General features: G+C 47.2%; 1 protein-coding gene and 1 long non-coding RNA gene across 5 annotated transcripts in view; one reads left to right on the forward strand and one right to left on the reverse strand.

Moving 5' to 3' along the window:
* The window catches only part of LGR6 (leucine rich repeat containing G protein-coupled receptor 6), a 151,711-nt gene that overhangs the window by 38,497 nt on the left and 90,048 nt on the right, over positions 1–23,166 (forward strand). Inside the window, exon 2 of the mRNA XM_052815412.1 lies at positions 16,230–16,301. Coding sequence (XP_052671372.1) covers positions 16,230–16,301 — 72 coding nt within the window. The remainder of the gene's footprint in view (positions 1–16,229; positions 16,302–23,166) is intronic.
* Positions 19,201–23,166, reverse strand: part of LOC128154582 (uncharacterized) — a 109,246-nt gene continuing 105,280 nt past the window's right edge. For all 4 annotated transcript variants that reach the window (XR_008239379.1, XR_008239380.1, XR_008239382.1 and 1 more), the window contains exon 5: positions 19,201–21,172. This is a non-coding gene — a long non-coding RNA (uncharacterized LOC128154582). The remainder of the gene's footprint in view (positions 21,173–23,166) is intronic.

Here is a 23,166-nt window from a genome sequence, read left to right on the forward strand (position 1 = left end):
CTTCAAGATTACCTGTTTTGGGGGGGTCTTTTAGCACACTCTGTGCACAGACATTGCCAACAGGCTCAGGTGGAGACAGCCAGGTAGACTATCTGGGCAGCGGCCCACTCCCTATGCTCCATGGACTTTGCTTCTCCTACCCCAGCCCAGAGACAGGGTGGGAGCATCAGGGTGGGGAACATGCTGGGGACATGCATAACCCCAACCTTAGTCTATGCACCCCAAAATCTCTGGTACCTGGGTGGTGGGGGAAGGCCAACAGACAGAGTCCATGTCCCAGAGTCATGCCATGGCCTCCCATACCCCTTGGAGATAACAGTGGGAGTTGTCCAGTAATATCCTACCTCTGCACTTAACATCAGTCTTGTGGTTTTCTGCCCTAGTACCAGCAAGAAGACCAGTGTTTCTCAGTTTTTGTAAAGTCCTAGATACAGGGCTTAAATTATACCCCCAAAAAGCTATTTTAAGTTTTATTTATGCTTCTGCATTATTTCAAATTGGGGGGGGGGGGGTGTCACTTTTCCTGACTCCCTCCCCCTATGGGAGGTCAGCCATTGGTACTCAGACAGGGCAATAGCTGGGGTGGCCTGTGAATCCCACCCCAGAGCCCGTTCTGCTTCCTTGAGTAAGGTGATATTTCCCTTCTCACTCTGTCCAAATCCATCCGCCTACACAGAAAAAAGGGAAGGCAGGAACATCTGCAGGAGCAATTTTTTTTGAGATTTCCTTTACTCAAAGGCTTATGAGGAAGGCAAAACATTTAACGCTGGCCTGGGCACCAGCAGAGGCTCATCCATTCCCATAGCTCTGGCATCAAAGCCTTGTCTAACAGGGCCCAAGGTAGGGATCCAATTTCTAGAGCCAAGTGGTCAAGTCAGCTGCCTCCACACTGTGAGGACAGGGCTGGGGGTGCACCAGCCCCCTTCGTGCCCTTCCCTGCCTCGCATGCTGGGTGGCCAGCACCAGGCTACAGAGTGTTAGCGTTGGCCATCACCTTGCATAAGCCAACACTACAGGCTTGATGCAGACAGCATATTGCAGCCCATCACAGCCAGTTCTCAAAAACCCATCACGGACACCCATGCCAGGACAGCCCCACTGCAAGGTCATGTTGTCTGCCCTCCCACCACAGCACTGGGAGCATGTGGTCTCAGCTGGTCTTTTAATTCTCAGTCCAACACACTGGCATTGCAGCACAGGGAGCTGGGGAGCATGGGAGAGGGCTGGGGCAGGAGAGGAGCAAGATCCTCTCTCAGGCCCCAGTGTTTCTGCCAATCCACCCAGATATTTGGGCACAAGACATTGAAGAGGCTGGCCATCTCTGATCAACACCAGTATAATGTTTCCCAAGAAACAGAAGAGGGCAATTTTGTACACTTCTTTCCCAGCTGAGATAGTTAATAGTTGGCCATGCCACAAAGCAGAATAGTTTAAACTATTTTTGGGACAGGTTGAATACAATAGAAAACCAAACTTCTGTTCCATAAAAGCACCTGCCAAGCCCAACTCTAAATATAAATCATCTGCAGTGCCAGACCATCCCAAGCTAGTCCTGCTCTGGAGTGAATTATTGCCTTCCGTTCCTGCTTGAGTGCATTAAATGTATTCAGCCTTGTCATGACGTGATTGTTCCTTCTCTGACTTGTTTTGGCACAATGCACACCGTCTCCAAGATGAGTGAGCTGAAAAGCAAAGCCTGGACTCTGTCTCATTACTAAGCAGGTGCTAGGTTATGACATGATTTTCTCATCTCGAGGCAGCCGCTCTGCAGATGTTGTATTATTGGTGTTTGCAATTTTCAGGGCCTTACTTAAGTTTCTTTGAAAATCCCAGCCTGCACAGGTAGTCCTCTATCTCAACAACAGCTTTTCACAGTCAGTCATGACTAAAGTAGTGCCACAAACCAGATTAAAAAAACAAATTGCAAACCTTAAGGGAGGTTCTGCTGCCCCATCATTGCAATGGGCTGCTTCCCTCTGGGCAGGGCAGGCAATTAGGAGCATCCTGTATCCTTGCGATACACCTCCCTGCTGGTGAACAAGCCTTCACAACGTAACAGGGCACCTGCATCCGTGATAAAATGCACAGGCACGGGGTTGTTATTCCCCTACAACTCTTTTCCCCCTTCTCTCATGTCTCAGTCATTCTGCTCAGAGGAGGACCCTGCTGACCTGTCTGCTGGGGTCCAAAGCATATGAAAGACAAGAGAGACAACTTGGAGGTCTCTCTGCCAGCTCTGGGCTGAACACAACCATTGCTGTTTGTTTGGCCAAAGATTTGCCAAAGTCTTTTGGGGCTGGATGCAGTTCCCCACACAGGGGCTTTAAGTGCAATCTGAGATAGCCTGTGGTATCTCAGATGTCCCTGTGGTGGGCAGATACAACACAAGACACATGGGAGATCCCTAGCGTGGTGGCTGGAAGTGAAGGTGAATGCCAGGGTGCCGCAGGGTCCCTGTTTAGATGGCTGTGGGTCAGTGCAGACAAGGTCCTAGTTGGCTAGATGAAGCAGCTGCTGTTTGGATCCTGCCCTGGTGGGGGGCTGAGCCTGGACAGCCAGACCCTACCTAATTCTTCACAGTACAGCAGTGCTGGCAGCTGGACCCCAGCTTTGAAAGCACAGGTGAAAATCTGAGGATAACACACAGCTAAAACAGTGGTTTTCTCTGGCAGTTGTCAAATGACAGAATTCAACACTTCTGCCCGCTGCCAGCACCCCAGCTCCAACATCCTTCAGCTTTTTAGGGTTCTCTGCTGCAGAGCAGAGGGGACAGGCACACGATTCCTAATGCTAGCATGACCTGACAGCAGCAAATGCTGGGCACCCACGGCCTCAGATGGGGCAAAGCCTGAGGATGCAAAGGACACTCCCTTCCCCAACACTGCTGGTGCCTGTGTAGGGTGAGCACTTGCTGTACTGGGCAAGTGTTGTGCTCACTGCACCCAGGTGATTAGTGCCTATGAAAAAAACCTACAGTGAGGACCAGCCCAATGCTTCACATCTAGATTTGTAGCTGGATTAAGAGATTTTTAACCCATTTCAAATCCAACCCAGGCAGCATGGGAGTTGTGTCCTTGTTGGGGGAGCTGATGCCCAAATAATATGAGTCATATGGGCCAAAAAGAAAAGCTGTAGCTTGTTCTGCTTGAAAATAGTGATAGCCAAGGAAAGGTAGAGTGCTGACACTAAATAAGCACTCTGGTGTCAGGGCTTGGTTTCCCAGCTGATCCCAGCTCCCCTCATGTTGCTGCTCTCCAGGGGCAAGCCCAAGCTCAGGTTCACAGGGTGGCTCTGAAAGCAGCACTTGTAAGAGCAGGGCAGTGATGCTTGAGGAGAAACTTTGCCTCACAGCATACCACAAGCCAAATGGGAACATTCAGAGCAGCCCACCTTCTCAAATCTATCCGCCAGCATTGCAACACAGCTGGCACCAGAGCTGGCTAAAGCAGTGTCGCCAGAGACACCAGAACTGAGCCTTCCACCCATTTCAGGCATGAGAACACAGCCTTGGCTCTTTCGGTTGTTTATGACACTGAATTGTCTTTGCTGGTTGGTCGTGGTGGCTGGGAGTGTTTAGAAAGTGCCATTTAAACACAGGCTTCCACATCACAGTCTTTCCAAACCAAACATGGGAAGGGCCAGCACTTGAGTGTTTCTGGGGACTGTTTCTCAAGACAGAGCACTGACTCCCTTGGTCCCTCCTGCCAGCTCCCAGGTTGACACGGCTCCTAGCCTTTGAGCAGCAGTTCAGAGACAAGGAGGCTATGTTCATCACTGCTGTGTCTGGTTGCAGGTTGAGACTGGTATTTCTCACATTCTCCATGGCTTGTCACAAGTTCATGCATATGCCTCACATGCACTCCATGCTTACAGCCCTACCAAGTTCTTTGTAGCGGGCCAGACTCTGCAGGGACCTGAGCTGCAATCCTGACCACCCCACAGCAAAGCACTTACAAGGGTAGTGGGAATCTACACAGGTGCAAGCAGTGCTTAAAGCAAAACAAGGTACAAAGGCTCTTTTGGGAGAGCTGAGTCTGGAAAACAGCTTGGCTGGCTTCAACAGACCATGGCAGCCATTGTGGTAAACATGATCTTGGGCACAGGGGGAGTTCAGGGTTGGCTGCAGCATGACGGTGCGAGGATGCTGGTGTAGGGCAAGGTGCTGCACGCAACCAAGATGGAGATGGGGCTTCTCACCTCTTGGCCAGGCTGTGCTAACAGGAGAGCCTCTGTCCCCAACACAACCTTCCTTGGATAAATCCCACTTGGGACCTTGACTTTTGGAGATCTGCATGCTTTGTCTTCACAGAGCTTTCTAACAAGTATTAGAGAAGCACTCCCTCTCCATGAGGTCAAGGATTTGGGCATAAAGCCATCGGCTTGCATCTGGCACATTAAGTGCTCATTTTCCTCTGACCTAAGATCTTTTTTCACCTTCTGTATAGAAGAAATCTGTTATCACTGGAGCTAACAGTCTGCTCTGAGGAATCACAGGCAGGAAGGCACAGGCTTCTCATCGACGTTTCTCCTATTATTTCTGGCCAGCAAACCTTTTGTGCTTTTCCAGGAACTTTAGAGGATCGGTCCAGAAGTGCCAAATTAGGTACAAGCCTCTATACCTGAGTAACTGGATTCCTGTTCTTTGCGAGAATGATGCACACACAGCTGCAGCACTGACATTTGGCAAGTCCAAGAGGTCACATGCAAGGGGAGGAAGCCCATGTAAAAGTCTCTGAATGCCAAGCCTTACTCCCTCTGCCAGCTCTTTGTTTGTGCATTGGTCTCTCCCTGATACTTGAACCACCTCTCTGTCCTAGCACATGGGTTTTCAGATCGGGGCCCTGGAGATAACACAGATGGCTTCAAAGCAGTGTGCCAGTGAAATACAGAAACTCATCATCTTTCCATCAGGGGGAGATGGGGAACAGCTGTTCAGGCAATGTCTTCTGTGTCTAAACACAGTGAAGCACCAAGACCAGGTTTCCCACAGTGGTAGTGCCTAGCACCCTGCAGGGTCCCATGCTGGTAGCTTGCTCGTGAGCAGCAAAAGGATCTGCTTATGATGTGCAGGAAAACCAGGTTTTTCTCTGAGAAACAGTTTCCTAGAGCAAAAACTGCTCTTCATCAAATGCAAAAGTTTCCAGGCAACACGCAGATGTCATCAAAATTTTTGAATGAAAACATATTGGAGACATTTGAATCTGAAGTGAAGGATTTTGTTTCAATTGGGGTTTCATTTTACCTCTGATTTTTTCAAATTCAGCCTCAGGTTAATATGTGCAGGTGCTGTCTGTCATTAAATATTGCATTGTCATGGCTTGGCTTTTAGTGAATGAAATGTTTTGATGTCAGCATAAAGCATTTCAATCAGCCATTCTGACATTTTCAACTAAAAAATATATCAGAATTTGTCTCCTGTAAAATATTTCCAAATTTTGCCTGCTTCTTCCAGTTAGTGACAGACACAAACTCCACAGAGATTCAGTAGTGCATTTCCTCCAACCCGCTAGTTCACGTGTACTGCTTTATTTGCTAGTCTAAGGACTTTGGGATCAGATTCTGCCCCATACATGAGCTGGTGTAACGCCCTCAACATATGAGTTGCAGGGGAAGAGGCAGCCTGGCCCAGTGCTCTTCCAGTAGTGCCTTGCCCCAGTTTTTCCCCAGCTCAGCAGCTTTTGCCCCCAGCTCAGGCAGAACTCACACACCATCTGTGACCATACAGTCTGCCAGATCCTTTCTATGATTCTTGCCAGCCAGAGAGCTAACAGAAGTAACCACGTGTTGCCAGATCCTCTCAATGTGAAAGAAACCAGCAGGTTTACATACAGTTCCGGTCAATTACAGGCTATCAGTTTCCTGCCCGCCAGGATGGGTTCTGCCATCTCCTTTCAGTGGGTGTGAAAGTAAATGGAGTGGGGCTGGAGACGATTGGCATCAGCGGTCAGGGATTCCTCAACAACCCTGGACGGGGGTGGGGTCAGAAGTTGGCAGTAAAGGGAGGATGAGTGCAATGAAGAGAAACAGGACAGAGGTGGCTGCTCTGGCCCAGATGTGCAGGGGTATCTCATGTGCAGAAATTAACTGTGGGCACCTTAGAAAGAGTCCAGCAGGGCTTTCAGCTCTCAAGCAGAGGTGGAATTCAGTATTCAGAGAGCTTTTTTCCCCTAATTCAAATACTGCCTCTCCTTAGACTTCCAGCTGATATCTGGGGCCAAACGCACTTTGTGCAGACCTTGTGCAATCAACGGAAGGATGTGAATAACAGTGGTCGCATGTGCCCCTGATATGCAGTTGGAAGCATGTCTATGGCGTGTGTGTGCAGAACACACTAGCTTCACCTCAGCCTGCTCCTAAAAGGAGAACCAGAGCTTGCAGCAAGTGCTCTGAATCAGGCCTGGGTACCAAGCTGGTAGTCTGAAAGCCAGTCCCCGTCAAGGACATACTCATGAAGCACTTGGGCCACGGGAGTTTCCACCCATACTGTCCCAAAAGGAAAGCTGGCCAGCTGAAAGCTGGCATCTAGTACAGCCAGGCTGTCGCTGTCGGGTGTTTGCTCATGTGAATTCACCGAGAGCCACTGGGAGCAACAAGATGACTTGCAAGAACCTCTTTTTCTGCATTCTTCAACCTGGTTTGTCCCCCATGCCCCAGGTCCTAGGCATGGTTTAGGCACCCGTGAGCCAGATGTGGCATTAGAAAAATCACCCTGAATAGTCACAGGTAGATTTATCCTCCATTAATCTGTCTTGTATCTTTGTCTTTTGCCTTTATAGGGGGACTCTACAAAATTCTTTACCAGCAATTTGTAGCTAAAAAGTACATCCTCCTAGTGCATCAAACCAGCATCATCTTCTTTGTCACACCTCTCCTCACACATTACTTTGCCAAACAGAGGATTTCTGGTATCTTCACCTGTACACCAACTCAGTTCCTTAGACCCTGTTCCCTCTATGATCCATCTGCTCCTTCAGTGTCTGCTTTTTTGGTACAGTCCAACAAGCCATGCTTTCTAGGTGGATTATTTACTCTTCCAGGAATATCTCCGAAGCAATTCACTTCTGTTCCCAGCATGTGGGTTCCAACAGGGGTTCAACCATTGTGTTCCCACCACTTCCTTCCACGTTAGTGCAAGTGGCACGGGAGGGCTGCAAAGCCCTTTACTGCCCTGAAGAAAAAACAGTGTTGTGCACACTGCACAAACTGCCCACAGAGGTCTTCTTGGAGGTGCTGGGCAGGAGCCTGGAGCAGGCAGAGCAGACTGTAATAAACAAGCTTCCTTCTCAGGCACTGCAGTTTGCAGAACAGCTCCAGTCTGCTGGCAAGTGCCTCTACTATAGAGTTTCTGGCTCCTTAGAACAGCCTTGTGGCTTACAACTAACCTTGTCTTGCCTTGACCTGCTTTCTACCCTTCTGCATTGCTCTTTCTGGGACACAGCACCATGCCCCCCAACCAGGCCTTGGGCGAGTGTGGCTAGTGTCCCAGAGCAGAGCTGGGTAAGAGTTTCTCAACACATTTGTTTTCATAAATATCCTGCCTTAATCAAAGCAGAAGATGCCAACTTGAAAACACAATATTTCTATGACTCAGTTGATTTCAAGGACATTTGCGTGGGGAATGTGACGGATGCACCAATTGTATTTGTTTGCTGTTTACTGCTCATTATCTCTTTCAAAAGGCTTTGGCTGGGCAGCAAAGAGGAAGATGCTCCTGGGTTTACCTTTCCCTGGTAGCTGTTCTGGGTGTTAAGAGGACACCTACTCCAGCAGGGTGAGAGGTTTCATTTGCCATGAGAGTGACTAGGTCTGTTCCCGAAGAGCCCAGTGTGTGGGGAGCCAGAATCCAGCAGAGACCTGGATAAGGGCGGGGAACAAACCCACACTCAGGACATAAGGGAATGTGAGGCTCTTTCCAGGATCTAGTGGAGACCATTTAGTTGCTAAAAGTCAGGACATTGCTGGGCTGGGGCTGCTCCAAAGGACACAGTGGGCAGAAAGGACATTTGCTTGCAATCTCATTTTTCTTGCTTTAAAAAAAATGTTCCTTGCTCTCATTCATGCCCCAATATTTCTTTTTAGTTTAGAGGTTCTTTTGGTTTTGATGTGCTCACACTAAGGAAAAAGTTCATGTTGACCCAGTTCCAACACTGGCCAGCTCTGAATCCCATTATGTGAATCAAAAAACATAAAAAGAGTTTTAAAGAGGCTGAGAAGTCCTGCTTGGACACTTCCAGGGTAGAAAGTATTTTTCTTTTCAAATTATTTTTGCTTTAGAATGTCCTTTCTGGGATGATTACTTTTAATGTCAAAACTGGAGAGGAAAAAAAAAAAAAAAACCAACACATTTCTTATTATTTTGATCAACCCAAACCAATTCTTTCTGGACTTCTGTTTCATGGGAATCACCAAAAACATGAACTTGCAGAATGGTATCAGAAATGAAAAATATGGTCCTTGCCCAACATCCAATCCAAAGCAGCCTGCTGCACTGACTGGTCTGTCTGGAAGGTGAAAGCAGAGGAGCTGGGAGGAGGCTCCATCAGCCTCCCCCTCAGTTTGGTGTATGAGACTCCCCTGCTCCAGTTGAAGCAGCTCTGTGCTAATGGGCACTGGAAGCACCAGGGCACTTGTACACCTGTAGGCCAGAAGATGTCAATGCCCATCATGCACATAAGAGCTATATCCAGCAAGACAAGCCATCTTCTCCCTGCCCTGTCACAGCACAAGTGCTTTCCCCTTTTATCACCATGCAGACTTTCCACTGGCAACTAAGAAAGTTGCAGCCAGGAGACGGAGCCCATGAGAAAAACCTCTAGGACCACACTCAGCAAGATTCACATTTTGCCTTTTGGGAAAAAATGCCCTCATGTTCTGATCCAAGTTTCATCTCTGCCCCATAGCACGGTGGCTTCTGGAGGCAGCTCCTTGCTGCTTCTCAGACATGTCTCCTCCATGTGGCTGCAGCCTATTCTGCCAAGTAATCTGCCCTTCTCCCTACCCTTGGTTGTGTACCCCACACCTTCCTTTCTCCTCTGCTGTCAAGGCAGAGCCCTTCCCCGGCAGACCCTGTGGGCCCTGGGATGAGGTGATATTCACTGACAGCCTTGTCCTGGCAGAGGGTTTCTAAAAGTTATTTCTTGTTCTCACATGAACCATTCCCAGGAGCAGAAATGCATTACTCCTCTGCTCAGCCCCTTTCTGCTCTCCTGCATGGAGGGCACGTAACATGGTGCAGAGACAGGGCAGCTACAGGAGGAGCTGAAAGTGGAGTAGCCAGAGCGGCATGAGAGTTGTGCTTGCTGTAGGTCACTGCTATTCACTGCACAGACCAGACTTCTGAAGACCTGCTGGTGCAGGGATGGGCTTAATCTCACCCTGGCAAAACTGGCCTTGGCTGAGTCTTTATTATTGAAACATTGTGGAGATCTTGGATAGGGCCTACACATGGGGGATGATCTAAGATGACTGATATATTTTCAAACATGGAGAGGTGGGAGTAGAAACACGTTCCGCTCTTGCCTATTGCAGTGATATGGAATTGAAGCAGGGCTGGTGCCTCCAGATATGGTGTAATGCAAATGAGCTCTTACTGCTTTGATCTCTTTATCTTCCCTTTCTCCTTTTCTTTATGGAGACTAACTTTAGTGTAGTTTTCAACCTGCAGGCTTTTAGGAAAAATTTCAGCTGGTTCTATGGCTTCAAGTACTATTCTATCTTCAGCCCCAGCTTTACCCCGAGCAATTCAGGCGTTTTGTGGTGACCTCGGAGATTTCAAGATAAAGAGGAAAGGAGATAACAGGAACCTTTATGAATCACTCTAGTATAATCTGAAGAATTTCTAAAACTATCATTTATTGCCTTTGGGCTTCTTTTCTAAAGGTGGTGTAATTGTGCGTTTTTTACTGGATGCTAATGAGAGTGGCCAGAAGATAGGTAGAGACATTGCTCATCTCTTAGTGATTTCAGAGAGACAAGAGTGTTTCATGCCTTGCAAGAACAGATCTAGTGTTGGACCTTTCCAGGATAAGGATGGGAATTTTGGTCTGGTTTGTAGAGTTTCCCCAGAAATCAGACTGCTGGACTGGGAGACCTTAATGCTATAATTGTGCAATTAATTAATCAAGAGGATACCAGGTCATTAGCTTCTCCCCACAATCATAAAAATTTCTGCTTAACTGCCTGAGTGTAAGGAAGGTCTTTTTTATGGTCCAGGAATCCATGTGTTCAGCATCAATGCTGAGGAGAGCTAGCTTGAGTCTGTGCTGGGAAGAGAGCACATTAATATCCTGAACATCTTGAAAAATGCGAAGATATTCGTGTAGTGGAGCAATTTAGGGCTTGAGAAGACAGTCAGCATTTGGGATTCTTGGTAGCTTCCTGTAGGCTCAAAACCTGAGGACAGCAGTCAGATATGTTCTTTGGGGTGACCCTGTCTCCTTACAAAAGAGGAGCACAAGGTCCATTTCCCTAAATACTGAAAAACCTGTCCAGTGGCTTGGGCAATGTCTGTCATCCCTTCCAGCTGTTGCCACATGCATGGGATTTCACTGAGGTATGAAAGACACCAGAAGACCATAGAGTACCCTGCTGCTGACTCCCTGAAGGTCTGCCCCTTGAAGCACACTGTGAGCTTACAGAAACCTTGTAGATCAAAGATCTGCTTGAAGGCAGCTACTTCCCCCGGCTCTCATGGCAGGAGGACACAGGGTTCTCATCATGCTGAGTGACAGAGGGACCCGTGGAGAGCACCTCAGGAGACTGAAGTTAGTGACCAGACTTTCTGCCCCTTTGGAGTACAGAGAGAGATGGCTGGGCAATGTCTTCTCTCATGCACAGCTAGGAGCTGCTCTGTCTGTAGGAAATCTCCTAGTCCTGTGGTGGCTTCCAGGAGAGCAATACCTCTCTACCAGTCATGTGCACTTTGCAGATCTTGAGCCAGATGCACATCTGGCTCTGAAGGCTATGTGCGTGTCCTCAGCCAAAACTGTATCACTGCAGCTTTCACCTTCAGACCCTCCTGACTGAGCAGACATAATCTCATTGTGTTACTCTAGTGTGGCTTTAGGTCTGTTGACTTCTGCTTGTGTTAATTCACATTAGAGTGCATCTCTGGGGAAACACTTTGCTTATGGTCTGGGAAGAGGTATAACAGGAGCTTCAGGGGTGATGGGCAGGGTTCATCTCACCCCAGTTTTGTGGGCAGCTTTTAGACACTTTGAGTTTGTGTGAGACACATCAATCTGCTGTCCCTAGAGGTAAGTCCTGGGGGTATTGCTCAGGCCTATCTTGGGCAAGTATCTCAGGGTACCCTTCATGCAGACCCACATATTGTAGCATAAAAAAACTTCCCTTTTGGCCTAAGAGCATGCACTTCTACAAGGTCCCACAGGTGCCTTCACCAGAGCTGAGTTGCTGGGACTGTGCTGCTCCCCACAGGGACATTCATAGCTCCATGTTTCAGAGCACCAGCACCACAGCCTGCATCCCACCTGTCTGAGCAATTATGCCAAAGATAAATTCTTTTGATCTTTAAAGCTCATATCATCCCTGAACTAAAACACTGTGGTAACCATCTCATAGCGCTGGTAGAGAGCATGGCAGACAGTCCTACTGGGATACCCAAAGCATGCTGTGTGTCACATCATTTTTTGGTAAGGAAGATCAGCTAATCAGTGAATAATCAAAGGTTGTTCATGAAAGAAGGCGACATCAAAGCAAATAATTTAAGGAACCCCTCGAGGGCCAGAGGAGTTGTAAGGTCTGAGGCTGAATCACATGAGCTCAGTTTCCATGAACTGTGTCTCAGTTTTCCTGCAGGTACAAGTTAGAAATGCTTACGATAAATGTTTAGAATTAGTTGGGGAAGGGGGGGATGTTAAATCACACTAATTACAGCCATGATGGCTTTGGTGCAGTGCCATTTGAAAGCATAGGTAATTCCAACACCTAATGCAAGAGGCCTTAAAAGACATTGCTTCATGGATAAATGGGGTGATACCAGAACAGAGTTTCAGTTCTGGGAGTAGTAGAATAGTTTGCTTTACTGTCAGCATTTCAGACCACAGCCATGCAAAATGATTTGACAGGGAAAGGTTTCCTGCTTTTATTTGGTAGCTTGCAGAGAGGACAGACAGGCCAGTCACTGGGAAAAGAGGAACACAGGAGCTCTGGGACAGGAGACGGATGGCTTGTCCCAGTGCAGTGTGGTCTCATGAACTCAAAGGCAAGAATCTGGACAGTTCCTCTGCTGGTCCTACACTGCAAGCCTGGGTGAAGCTGTAGCACCCCATTTCCTCTCCTACCTTTCCAATTTCTTTTAGAGTTTAAGAGACTTTGGGATTTGAATTATGTTCTTTGTGCATTTCTATAATGCCTTCTATAGTACGGTCCCCATCTTTGTAGTGGTTTCCCAGTGCAAATTACAATAGCCGTGCTTAGATATGAGTGACCCAACACTTGTTTGACTCCACTGGATGCTAACCAATCAAAAGAGAGAGCTATTTTGGAATGTCAAAGTCAGTGACAGTGCTGAGAAAGGTCAGAGGAGTCCCTAATCCATTTAGTCCATGAATTCCTAATCCTTCTGCCAGATGTTGCTGAAAAAAAAAAAATCCAACAAGGTTCAAATACCATGGGTTCCTTTCAAAATTAACTAAATGTGGCTGGCTGAAGTAACCACCCCCAAACACTTGAAGAGATAAATAGCTTCTCTGATTACTCTGACAGGAAGCATTTCCACTCTTGCATGCAGTCGGAACATACATAACACAAGGAACCTTACTAAAAGGAAAAGCATGAGGCTTAGGAAAACACAGCAACAAGTCAACAACATCTTTACGTGAGTAATAAGTCAAATATTTACTCCCACAACACTTCAGGCAAGAATCCTGTGCCTCAGCTTTCACACAAGCATGGACAGTCTGTGGAGAAACATCTCGTACTTTTGTGGCTAGCAAAATCACTGGGTCCAGGACTGTGCTCAGGAAGTTCATTTCCAGACCTTGGAGGAACTTGTTCTTCCTTCACACCATCTGTCCTTGCACCATCCCCTCCATGCTGTCCTTATACCATGGGTAGTCCAGGAACTCCACCACACCGAGCCAGGTGCTCTAGGGGAGCTGGTGCGGGGCCCCTATGGGATATCACGCTGCAGAGTTGATGGTAGAGCTGAGTCATTGGCACCATATTTGCCCCGCTGTTCATTAGCTAGCACACCACTACCAGGGTTTGCACTATGGGCCTCCCCTTTTCAGTATTGTGAGTGTAGCTGTGTTGCGCTCAAGTCCTGCAGGACTGCAAACCACCACAGCACCCAAACACCCAAAACATCAGTGAGTTTTAAATAAAATTACCCGAAATGTTCCCCATGCAATAGCCTTGGAAATCAGGCCTGGATTTTTCTTTACTGCCTCAAGAGATGGTGGGAGAGAGCCCCTTCCCTCAGACCTGTCCATGGCCAGGAGCCCCAGGGGTGCAAGAGGGTGAGAGGGAGGGGAGTGGGGCATTTAAAGAAAAGCCATGTGAGGTGGAGCTGTAAGGATGTCAGAGTGATGGGGTAATGGTATTTCTTCTCTGGCTTTTGGAAGATTTCTTCAGAAACCAGTGTATTTTGTTCCTCTTCAGGATATGGATCAAGGGGGAGGAAAGAAGGGGTCAAAACATCTTTCACCTCCCCATTGCCACCAGCCACATACTGCCGTGATGCTGAGGGTCTGCATATCCCTGCAACCCCTGTTCACCCAAGGCTACGGGACAGGTGGCTGTCCCCATCATGCCCAGGAAAGGACTGGGCACCCAAAATGCAGTTCAATGAGGTTTGAGAAGCATCTCCTGCAGTGAGCAAGGAGTATTCCCTACACTGCCAGCAGAAGGCAACTTAAGGAATATACCTCAGAGTTTCAAGGAGATCTTGGATGTTTCAGATCTGTGTTTTGTTTCATAGCCTTTCATTTTACGTTATTTTTCGTTATTTTTACATTGTTTCACAACATGTCAAAACATCAGACTGATTCATTACAACATAAACAGGAGACACTTTGATGTAGGGAAAAAAGATGTTTTAATGGGTGCTAAGTAGCAACTGCCCTTAGGGATTTAAAAATAAAAATAGAAGCGGCACAAAATAATATTTTAACCCTTCTATTGTATCCTGGGATCATCCAAATATAGAATGCAGTGTTGCACACAGAACAATGCAGACTATAACTTTATTTTTTTATTCATTCTGAAAACAGAATTTTGAATTCTCATAGGTCTTTTGGGGATTTTTCCACCACTTCTTTGGAGAGGAGAAAGTTATATATTAAAAAAAAAAAAAAACCAACAAACTTTGCCAGGAGTATCTTCAAATAGGGCTCATGAAACTGCACAGTTTTGTCAGAGGACATATCTCCAGAGAAACTGTAAAGGCAGGCTTTAGACATTCCCTAGGTGTAACTTACCTCCACTGATGTCAAATAGATCTGGTCAGAAAGCGGTGAAGTTTTTTGTGGAAAATGGTGCAAAATGAAGAATGCTACACCCCCAAACTTTCTAAGCCTTTTTACTAGCAGAACTTGGGAATTTTCTGACTGAAGAATACAAAGGAATTTCAGTAATTTTTTTCAACAAACCTATTTTCCACTGAAGCAATTTCCTACCCAGAGCCCAAAGCCAGCCTGTGATGCTCCAGGGCATTTGTTACGTGACCTGCAGTCTCACATCTTGAGTCTGCTGCCATCTGCACAGCACAGCATCATTTTAACTGAGATCCTGCATACAAGGTGCCTTTTGTATGGCTGGGTTGTGCTGCAGGAATTTTCTGCTTCATGCTTCAGTCCTTGTCCTTGGCACAAGCCTCCTTGCTCCATTCATTTGTCCAACACCAATTCCCACTGACACTGCGGGGGGGGGGGGGGGGGGGAGGGAGCACATCCTTCCTTATGCTCACAAGTCTGTGAGATTCACAGGAGGAAAGAGTAAAGTAAAATGCCTTCATTTTTATGTTCTGCCTCCCTATTTTCACATTACAAGAGAAACACCTGTCTGCCTCTGCCACTTAGTCTAAGCAGTCTGAAGGAGCCAAGCGGTGTCCTGTCTATACACAATGACCAAAAATACCCCCTTCTGCCTCACATGAGTCTACCCAGTGCCTCAGATGACATTTGACTAAGATTGCTTTGTGCAGTAGGGTATATGTCCTGTCCATTCCCATTGGTTTTAACCATGCCAGCTTTTAATTCAGCCTCATCTTTCCTCATAGTTGTAAAAATCGATGCTCACTTGCAGTCACCTGGACACAGCTTGCTCTAGACTTGCATCACAAGCACAGTTTTCTTCACGTGCAGCTACTCATGAGGCAGGGTGGCAGCTATCAAGTATCAGACCTCCTGAAGAGCCTCGGAGCCCAGAAGCATCCTTGTTTTTTCCAACTACCATCTTGTCTAATGCACCATTTGCTGCAGACTTTGTTACTCTCATATCCTAAGATGATGACAAATCTGTAGTGGGCAGCTCACAGTGACTCGGTAATGTGCCAAAGGCTTAAGACTTAGCACACCCCCTGAACCCCTTGGGTCATGGCACAGTCTCTTCTGGGAGGGTCTCTCAGACCCTAAGCAGACAGGACATGAGCCTCTAGCTGGAGATGGCAAAGGCTGAGACAAGCACAATCAGACAGATTCCTCCCACCCCCTAAACTCAGAGTTTGTCACCCACAGAGCCAACCTCCGTCCCTCATTCCTGGCATGTTCTCTAGGTTTTCCTGCTTAGAGCAGGCCTGCCCAATAGGATGTACACCTTCTTCCATGGCTCGCTCTCTCCTCAAAAGCAGCTGTCTATCCATGTACTGGAAAAGCTCCCTGTGGTGGCTGGCATGACCAGTGGTCACAGAAAGATACTTCTGGGCCCAAGGACATACTGTCCTATTCCAGCATCACCGGGCTTCCTGTTCACTCTCCAAAAATTGTGAGACACTAATACTGCTTGTGCTGCTAGGAAATGTCCTAACTTGCTCCATAACCTGGAGAAGCTCAGGCAGACCACCCTGAAGGAGCAAGTGTCTCTCTGGTTACTCCTCTCCATCCGTTTGCAGGCAGAGCCTGGGCTGTGTTAAGATGCTAATGCTGAAATGTCATTTGCAGGGACTTCTCATATTCCCTCTTAGGAGAGAGGGGACACAGAGCCTGGGGTTTATTCTGTGCAAACCACAGTGTGACTGATCAGAAACTTCTGTCTTTCTCCCCCACTAGAGATCTGAGCATGAACAACATTAGCCAGCTGCAGCCCAGCACTCTCCGTCACCTGCGCTTCCTGGAGGAGCTGTAAGTATGGAGCAGCCACACCGGGCAGAGCATGGTCGCAGGAGGGGATGGGACACGACACTGGACAGGATGCCTGCGGCTCTGGTAGCAATCCCCAGTGTTGTCACTGCAGCTACAGGCTGAGATGGAAGGAGGCTGCATGCTGGGAGAGGGTTTGTTTGCTACTCTAGCTTAGGGGTTTGACTGAGGTCATTACCTTTAGGCTGAGATGGTGCATGTGTCAAAAGCCAAAATAAAAGAGTACCCAACCCGTTATGCAAAAATCAACACTGTATCCTGGAGCAGAGCCAGCAAACGGGGAGCTTCATTCACCCTTCTGCATACAGGGTCCCCCTCACAGGCTCCTGCAGTCCAGAGACACATTGCCGTTCAGGTGGCAATAAGCCTGGGCAATTGAAGTCTGAAAAATTTGCCCCAGAGGCTGAGGTGTCCCATCATGCACCAATGTGTACTGCAGTCTGAGCAGGCACACTCAGACACAGCAGCAATCACAATCCCCAGGGACTGGCATGTGGCTGTGTGTCAGTGAAGGAGTGGCCGCACTTCTGAAAGTGTGAAAGTTAACCACCAGCATTATAAACCACTGGAATCCCTTGGGAGCCCCAAAAATGGGAGCCGGGGGGGGGGGGGGGGGGGGGGGGGGCAGAATATTGAAGTTGGCCATTTCTACATGGTAAATTGTACCTGTATGGTCTTATTCCACTTGACCATGAGAAATACCTCCAGGTGTTATTCTCATGCTGTTGCTCCTTTCAACACAATAGCTTCTGTTGGAAAACACAGTTTCTTCAAAACACTATTATTACGTTGCATGAAATACTAATATTAATGCTGCATTTGATGTATGTGTTGTACTTACTGTATATATAACACTTGCTACCGCTTAATCTGTCTAAATGAAAAATTTTGACTTTACTGTATCAGTTCTTGCAGCCACCACCATACATGATATTGACATTTCAAAAATGGTATTTTCCAAAATGTGAGAATTTCCTACAGAATAGGTGTTTGCACTACCCTGAAAGGACACATTTTCATCTCCCAGATGTACTAGCCCACATGTTCTGCAGTGGAGCAACCCTGAATCATCAGCATCCAGTACTACAGTGTAATTCCAGTGATGTGCACAGGTTGTGGTGCTGACCAGCCTAACACCTTACTGACATGAGCCTCTGCACTGTGTGACAGTGTGCTGCACTCAGGCACCACTGTCATGAGCAGAGTCCTGTCTGTGCATTCAGAAAAGAGTTTGCAGATGAGTGTACATACTGATGTGGACACACATATGCAAAGAAAAACTTACTTCTCTGAACATTCAGTCTTGACTAGAGACCAGACAAGATACCAATGATGTTCATTATTCCCATAACAGGTCAAATCTCACAATTATCAAATCATACTATAGGTTTTTAACTTCAAATTGTCTTCCAACTTGTCTTCATATGTCTGTAGTTTCTATTCATTAGACTTGCAAGGACCCCAGCTACCCAAACTGCCCTCCCCGTTAGGCATTTACAGACTGAGCTGGACTATTTTTTATCCTTCTTTAGCTTTGGAGCTTGAGCTACCCAAGACCTTGCATCCATCTTGCAGCCTTTCTCTTTCCATTTTGTCAACATCTGCATTGAAGTGTGGACACCCAAAGCATTCACGGGGGGTAATACAGCTTTTCACACACAGAGGCCATACTCTGTTGTATACAATTAACAGTTGTCTTGCTGCAAGCAATTGTGTTCTGATTACGTCATGTACAAACAGAACAGTCTCAACCAGCAATGAATAAATATTCATAGGCTCCAAAAGAGCCAGCTTCCCACAGCCAAAAATAATTATGAATGAAACAGATGAAGAGGAAAAATTTAAACAGGAAAATTTGAAAAATAATTGGAAGTTGTTAGAGAACATTTTACTAGAGGTTCAAAATGCCACAAGTCCTCATTCGGAAAGCAAAGGTGTTTTGACTAGGAAAAACCATCACAGTTAGGAGAAGAAATGGAAAATGCAGCATTATATATCTATGCATACCCAAGTTCCTGCCTGAATTTGATAGCAATAAGACAGTAATCTTATTTATGGAAATCAAGTAATTTATATGAAATCCAATAAGGAAGGATTTTTATATATTATCAGGAATTAAAAGTGATTCTTTCAACAACAACATCTAGACAGAGACAGTGTGTACATTATTCATAGGGCTGTCATTGACCAGTAATGCAATTTGCCTGGCATTTCCCCTGCTCTTTTCACTTACATCTTTACCAAACTTTCATCCCAAAACTTTACATCAGGACCACAACATTCAGAATGGGATCACCCTCTGTGCCAGGACGTGCACAAGAATCAAGCAAACAAATCCTGCCTATTTACACATCCTCAATAGAAGTTTGTTCAGGTTTCACAGCTCAAATCTCTGCAGATTTCATCTACCCAGAACATAGTCCCTTGGGTCTACTGGGGTGACATGTAGCGCAGGAGACCAAGCCTTCTGTCTACTTTTCCATGGAAGAACTGCCCATGCTGGGGCATGCTAAGTGTGTGAAGACCTGCTGAGCAATGAGGGACAATCCAGGTATCTCAGTGTTAGTGCCTCCTGGGAAGGAGGAAGACCTGCCCGTGCACCTGACTGACCTCCAGGCAGAGAAGGGCTGACAAGGAAGAAGACTCTGCTACAGCCCATCCTTGCTGCAAGTGCCTGTCTTCAGTTAGATGGAAACCTTTCAGCAGGTTTCTCCAGGGATTTTGGGTGATCTTACAGCCTCAGCCTGCCTCATATGCTATGTTCCCTGTTACATCCTTGATAAACTGGGTGAGTAACAGGCTGGAGCAACTGCAGACAAAACCTGCAAAATTCAATTCAAGGTGAACCAAAAGTGATGTCCTGGGGCTTTGGTCAACCCCAAAAAGTTCTTTTAACCTGGGAGAGAAAAGTACGTTTCATTTTCACTTTAATTCTTAACCTTTACTCTTTTACTTTGGGTCAAACTTGAAAAGAAAATGGTATTTCAAATGGTATTTGCTATATTGCAAAGATGCCTTAAAAAAGATGCTTGAACATTCTGAAAAAAATCACAGGTTCCTCAGCCAAAAATATTTGCCAAATTCAACACAGATTTTCAAATCTCCTTTTGAGATCCCCTGGAAACTCTTATATTTTAGGGACATTTTTACCCTGGTCTAATGTTCAGAAACATCCCAGAAACTCCTGACACGCCTGGCCCTTCAACGCATGTGTCTGTGATCTGTAACCCTCATCTTCTCTGACAGTCAGAGAAAGTCCATGTTCCTCTGACTCCTCCATGAGCTCCTCATAGTTCCCCTCTCCTGCTCTGCTGCTGCCAATCTTTTCTCTTGTTAGATCTAGTCCCAGTAGTCCAGAGTCACAGCAACTTGGAGGAAAGCTGGTGTTCCACACCTTTTACAAGTCCTTCTCTTTCTGTGACTCTATTTTATCACCATCTCAGGCTCCTCATGAAGGTGAAGTTTCATGAAAGTCAGAGATCAGGACTCAAGGCTCAGCTTGTGCATGGTGCTGGGGTTCAACTAAGGAGCAGGAATAATAGAAAGGGGAAAGAAAGCTGCAAAAATGGGTAGATTAAGCACATGTGTCCCATGGACACTGAGGACAAATGTGCCTTGTTGCACATCCTTCAGGCTACTGTGGAGCACTGTAAATCTGGGTTGCTGGACCCACCTGAGCCCTGAGTATGTTAGTCCTCTGCACACAGCCATGCCAGGTGGCGGGCATGTGAAGAACAAGTGAGAGCAGGATGGCACGTGAGGGTCTTGAGGACAGCGAAGCAATCACCCAAGCCACCCCATGATGTCCAGCCCGGCTGTGTCCCACAGGACATTTCTGCGTTAGCTCATCTCCCCTCTGGAGACCAAACGGCTGTGTCCCACAAGGGATGAGAGGCAATGCTGGGGTTAGGGCACGGATGAGGGCACCAGGACTGCTCCAGCTCAAACTGCTCACTCACTGTGTGGTCTTGGTAGAGTGATTTTTCCCTGCCAGTGCCTCTGTTTACCCATCCATTCAGTGACGAGAATGGGCCTCTCAGGTGTGCCGGGACCTGTTAGTCATTAGTTTTTACTGTGAGCTGCTCAGGAAGGTGTTGTGGATGCAATTAGCACTCAATGCTCGGAGGCTGCCAAGAGGCCAGATTCTCCAGTCTCAGCCGGCTTTGAAGAGGCAACATCACCGAGGTCTCCTCCGTGACAGCTCTCCATCAGTCTGCACTCTCCTCTGTCTGCACTTACCGTTCCTTTCCTCCAGAGAAAACCTCCAGTGATAGAGGTGTTCAGACCTGGGCCTCACACAGGCAGGGAGCAGCCTGCAGTTTAGTGTGTCTCCTCTTTGTTTCTTTCTTTTTTTTCTTCTTTTCTTTCTTTCTCTCTTTTTGGCAGCATGAAGATTGTTTAAAGTTGCTAATAAATTCCAGTTAATGAAGCCTGAAAAGCCAGAGCTGGGAGCCAAGAGAAACAAGAGCAATCAGTACAGAAGGAATAGAAAGAGGATCTTGAAAGCCAGCCTGGGAATAATAACATGTTGAAATGTGTTCGCCGGCAAGGGCTTTGTTACCGCACTTTGAATCCAAACACGAGCGCTTGGTGCCAAGAAGAGAAACTGCAGCCAAAGGCAGGTGTTCATTGCCATTCACCTCTTGCTTCGGGGCACAGCGGCAAGATCAGACCCCTTCCCAGCCACTGGCTCTTTCACCTGCCTCTTCTCAGGCCCTGAGGGCAGTAGGACTCAGCATCACGGGGATTGCCGTGCCTCTGCATCGATGCAGGCATAGCAGGCTCAGGACCCACACCGTGGCATCCCCTTGCAGGCTGTTCCCTTTCCCAGGCAGCTCTTGCAACTCAAGGGACTGGAGGCCAAGAAACAGCATAAAAGCAAACCAAAATAAAATGCAAGCGTGTATGCTGGGAATGTGAACACAGCAGCCTTCTTTTTCTTCCCTGCACCAGGGAAGAAACCCCCTTCTCACTCCTCTTCCTATGCGGATGCAAGGACTGGTGAAGCCATCATGGGTTATGGAGCACCAGCACTGCTGCAGTGTGCCCCTGCCTGGTGTTGGAACACCCACGACCACCCACTTCAGCTCCCAGACATCTGAAACATCCATCTTTGGGGGTATTGTCCAGCACAGGCACAACTCCAAGGCAGTCTCATTCTTGTAAGAGGCAGCACTGCAGTAATGCTGGCTTTGGGGCATGACTCCTTCTGGAGTGACAGCTCTGCTGTGTAAGGGGCTGCTGACATTTCTGGGCAATGTTCAAGTGTGCTGGCACCATGGTGAAAAGCCTTTCCAGGAGCAGTGCAGTAACATGTCTGGAGTAGGGTACTCCTAGGAGAGCAGCTTTGGTGGGTTTTCATGTCATAGCAGACTGCAGAGGTCTCTGGTAGAGAGACAAACACTTGTAGGGCCATGACCTTGCTTTGCCGTGCTGAGATTTGGAGGCAGCATAACTGCTCCCTTGGTAGCCACCTTGCTTGACACAGCTCTCCATTTCCAGATGGCTGTAGGTGAGGACCTGCAGCTCCTCTGAATGCTTAGACACCGTGGTCCCCCCAGGATGCTGCCTAGCTCCTGTGTCTGAGAAGGCACCAGGATGCAACTTGTTAACAACAAGTGGACTAGCCCTGGTTCATCCAGGGCTTTCTGTCCTCCTGGTTGACATTGGTCCTTGGCAGAGGACAGCACTGGTTGTCAATTCAGTGGGTAGGCAAAAGCACAGAGAGAGTTAAAAGATAATTCCTCTGATGAAGTCTTCCAAAGGTCATTCCTTTGCAATCTGGCATGGCGTAGAGGCAGACGTTGGCTAAGGTGCAGGTGGGAACAGAAGAGAAGGGCTTCTAAGGGGTTCTCCATCATGAACATTGAAAAATGAAGCCAAGTTATTGCAGGGGACGAAATCAAATTCAAAATGTTGTGAAAATTTAGAGATTTCAGTTCTTTTTCTACTCCATTTAGGCTAGGGATAGTGTTTAGCAAATGAAAAATCCTTGCAAGTGAGGATAGCTGGCCCCAATTTTCCTGAAAACTGCCTTCCAAATGACTAACTTTGTTCTGGGGCACCCCAAGTGGGGCACCCAGAGTAGAGTCAAAAATCAAAACTGCTCTGAAGGTTTGGAGGAAGCAAATCTCCCCTGAAAACCTTGACAGTTTATAATATAAGGGGGTGGAGTGAAGGCATTCAGTGTCCTGTATTGGGTTGTTCATTAAGGAGTTGTGTCTTATTAAATCTTACTTGGCAAATGAATCCAAACTAGCTTGCATATGAACATTCGTGTGGGTTGAAAACTGGCTTGAGGACCATAAACAAAAGAAATGAATGCCATCAATCTATCGAGTTGGAACAGGCATTCGGTGGGGGTACAGAGAGCAGAGTTAGAAACAGACCTGCATAGTCTCCTCCTCAGGGATGGAATAAGGCAGTAAAGACCACGTTAGAGACACCTCCAGGTGATACCAGACTAGGACCAGCTGCAGATTCCTGTGTGGGAAGGAAGAGTCCAAGCCTGGCTCTTTTCTAAAATGTACCATGTTTTCACTTGCATGACTTAATTGGCTTCATTCCTGTTTTGCACCAGCACAAGAACAAACTCAAGCATTACATGGGGCTCTTGGTCCCCTGTGCGCCCAGGGGATGGCACAGTCTTGGCATGATGACACTGTTCAGACAGGAGCACAGGCAGCTTATCTGGGCACAGATTCTGCCTTGACAGTGTTAGTGCTTGAGAAATGAACCAGAGCAGGAGATCAAAGGGGGAGGCTGACATGCTCAATAAAGATCTGGCAAGGGGAAAATTCCACTGGGATATGGACACACATGTTTGTCCTGTCCTGCCAATGGGCAA

This window comes from Harpia harpyja, chromosome 19 (genome assembly GCF_026419915.1).
Source record: "Harpia harpyja isolate bHarHar1 chromosome 19, bHarHar1 primary haplotype, whole genome shotgun sequence".
In the NCBI taxonomy this organism is placed as follows: domain Eukaryota; kingdom Metazoa; phylum Chordata; class Aves; order Accipitriformes; family Accipitridae; genus Harpia; species Harpia harpyja.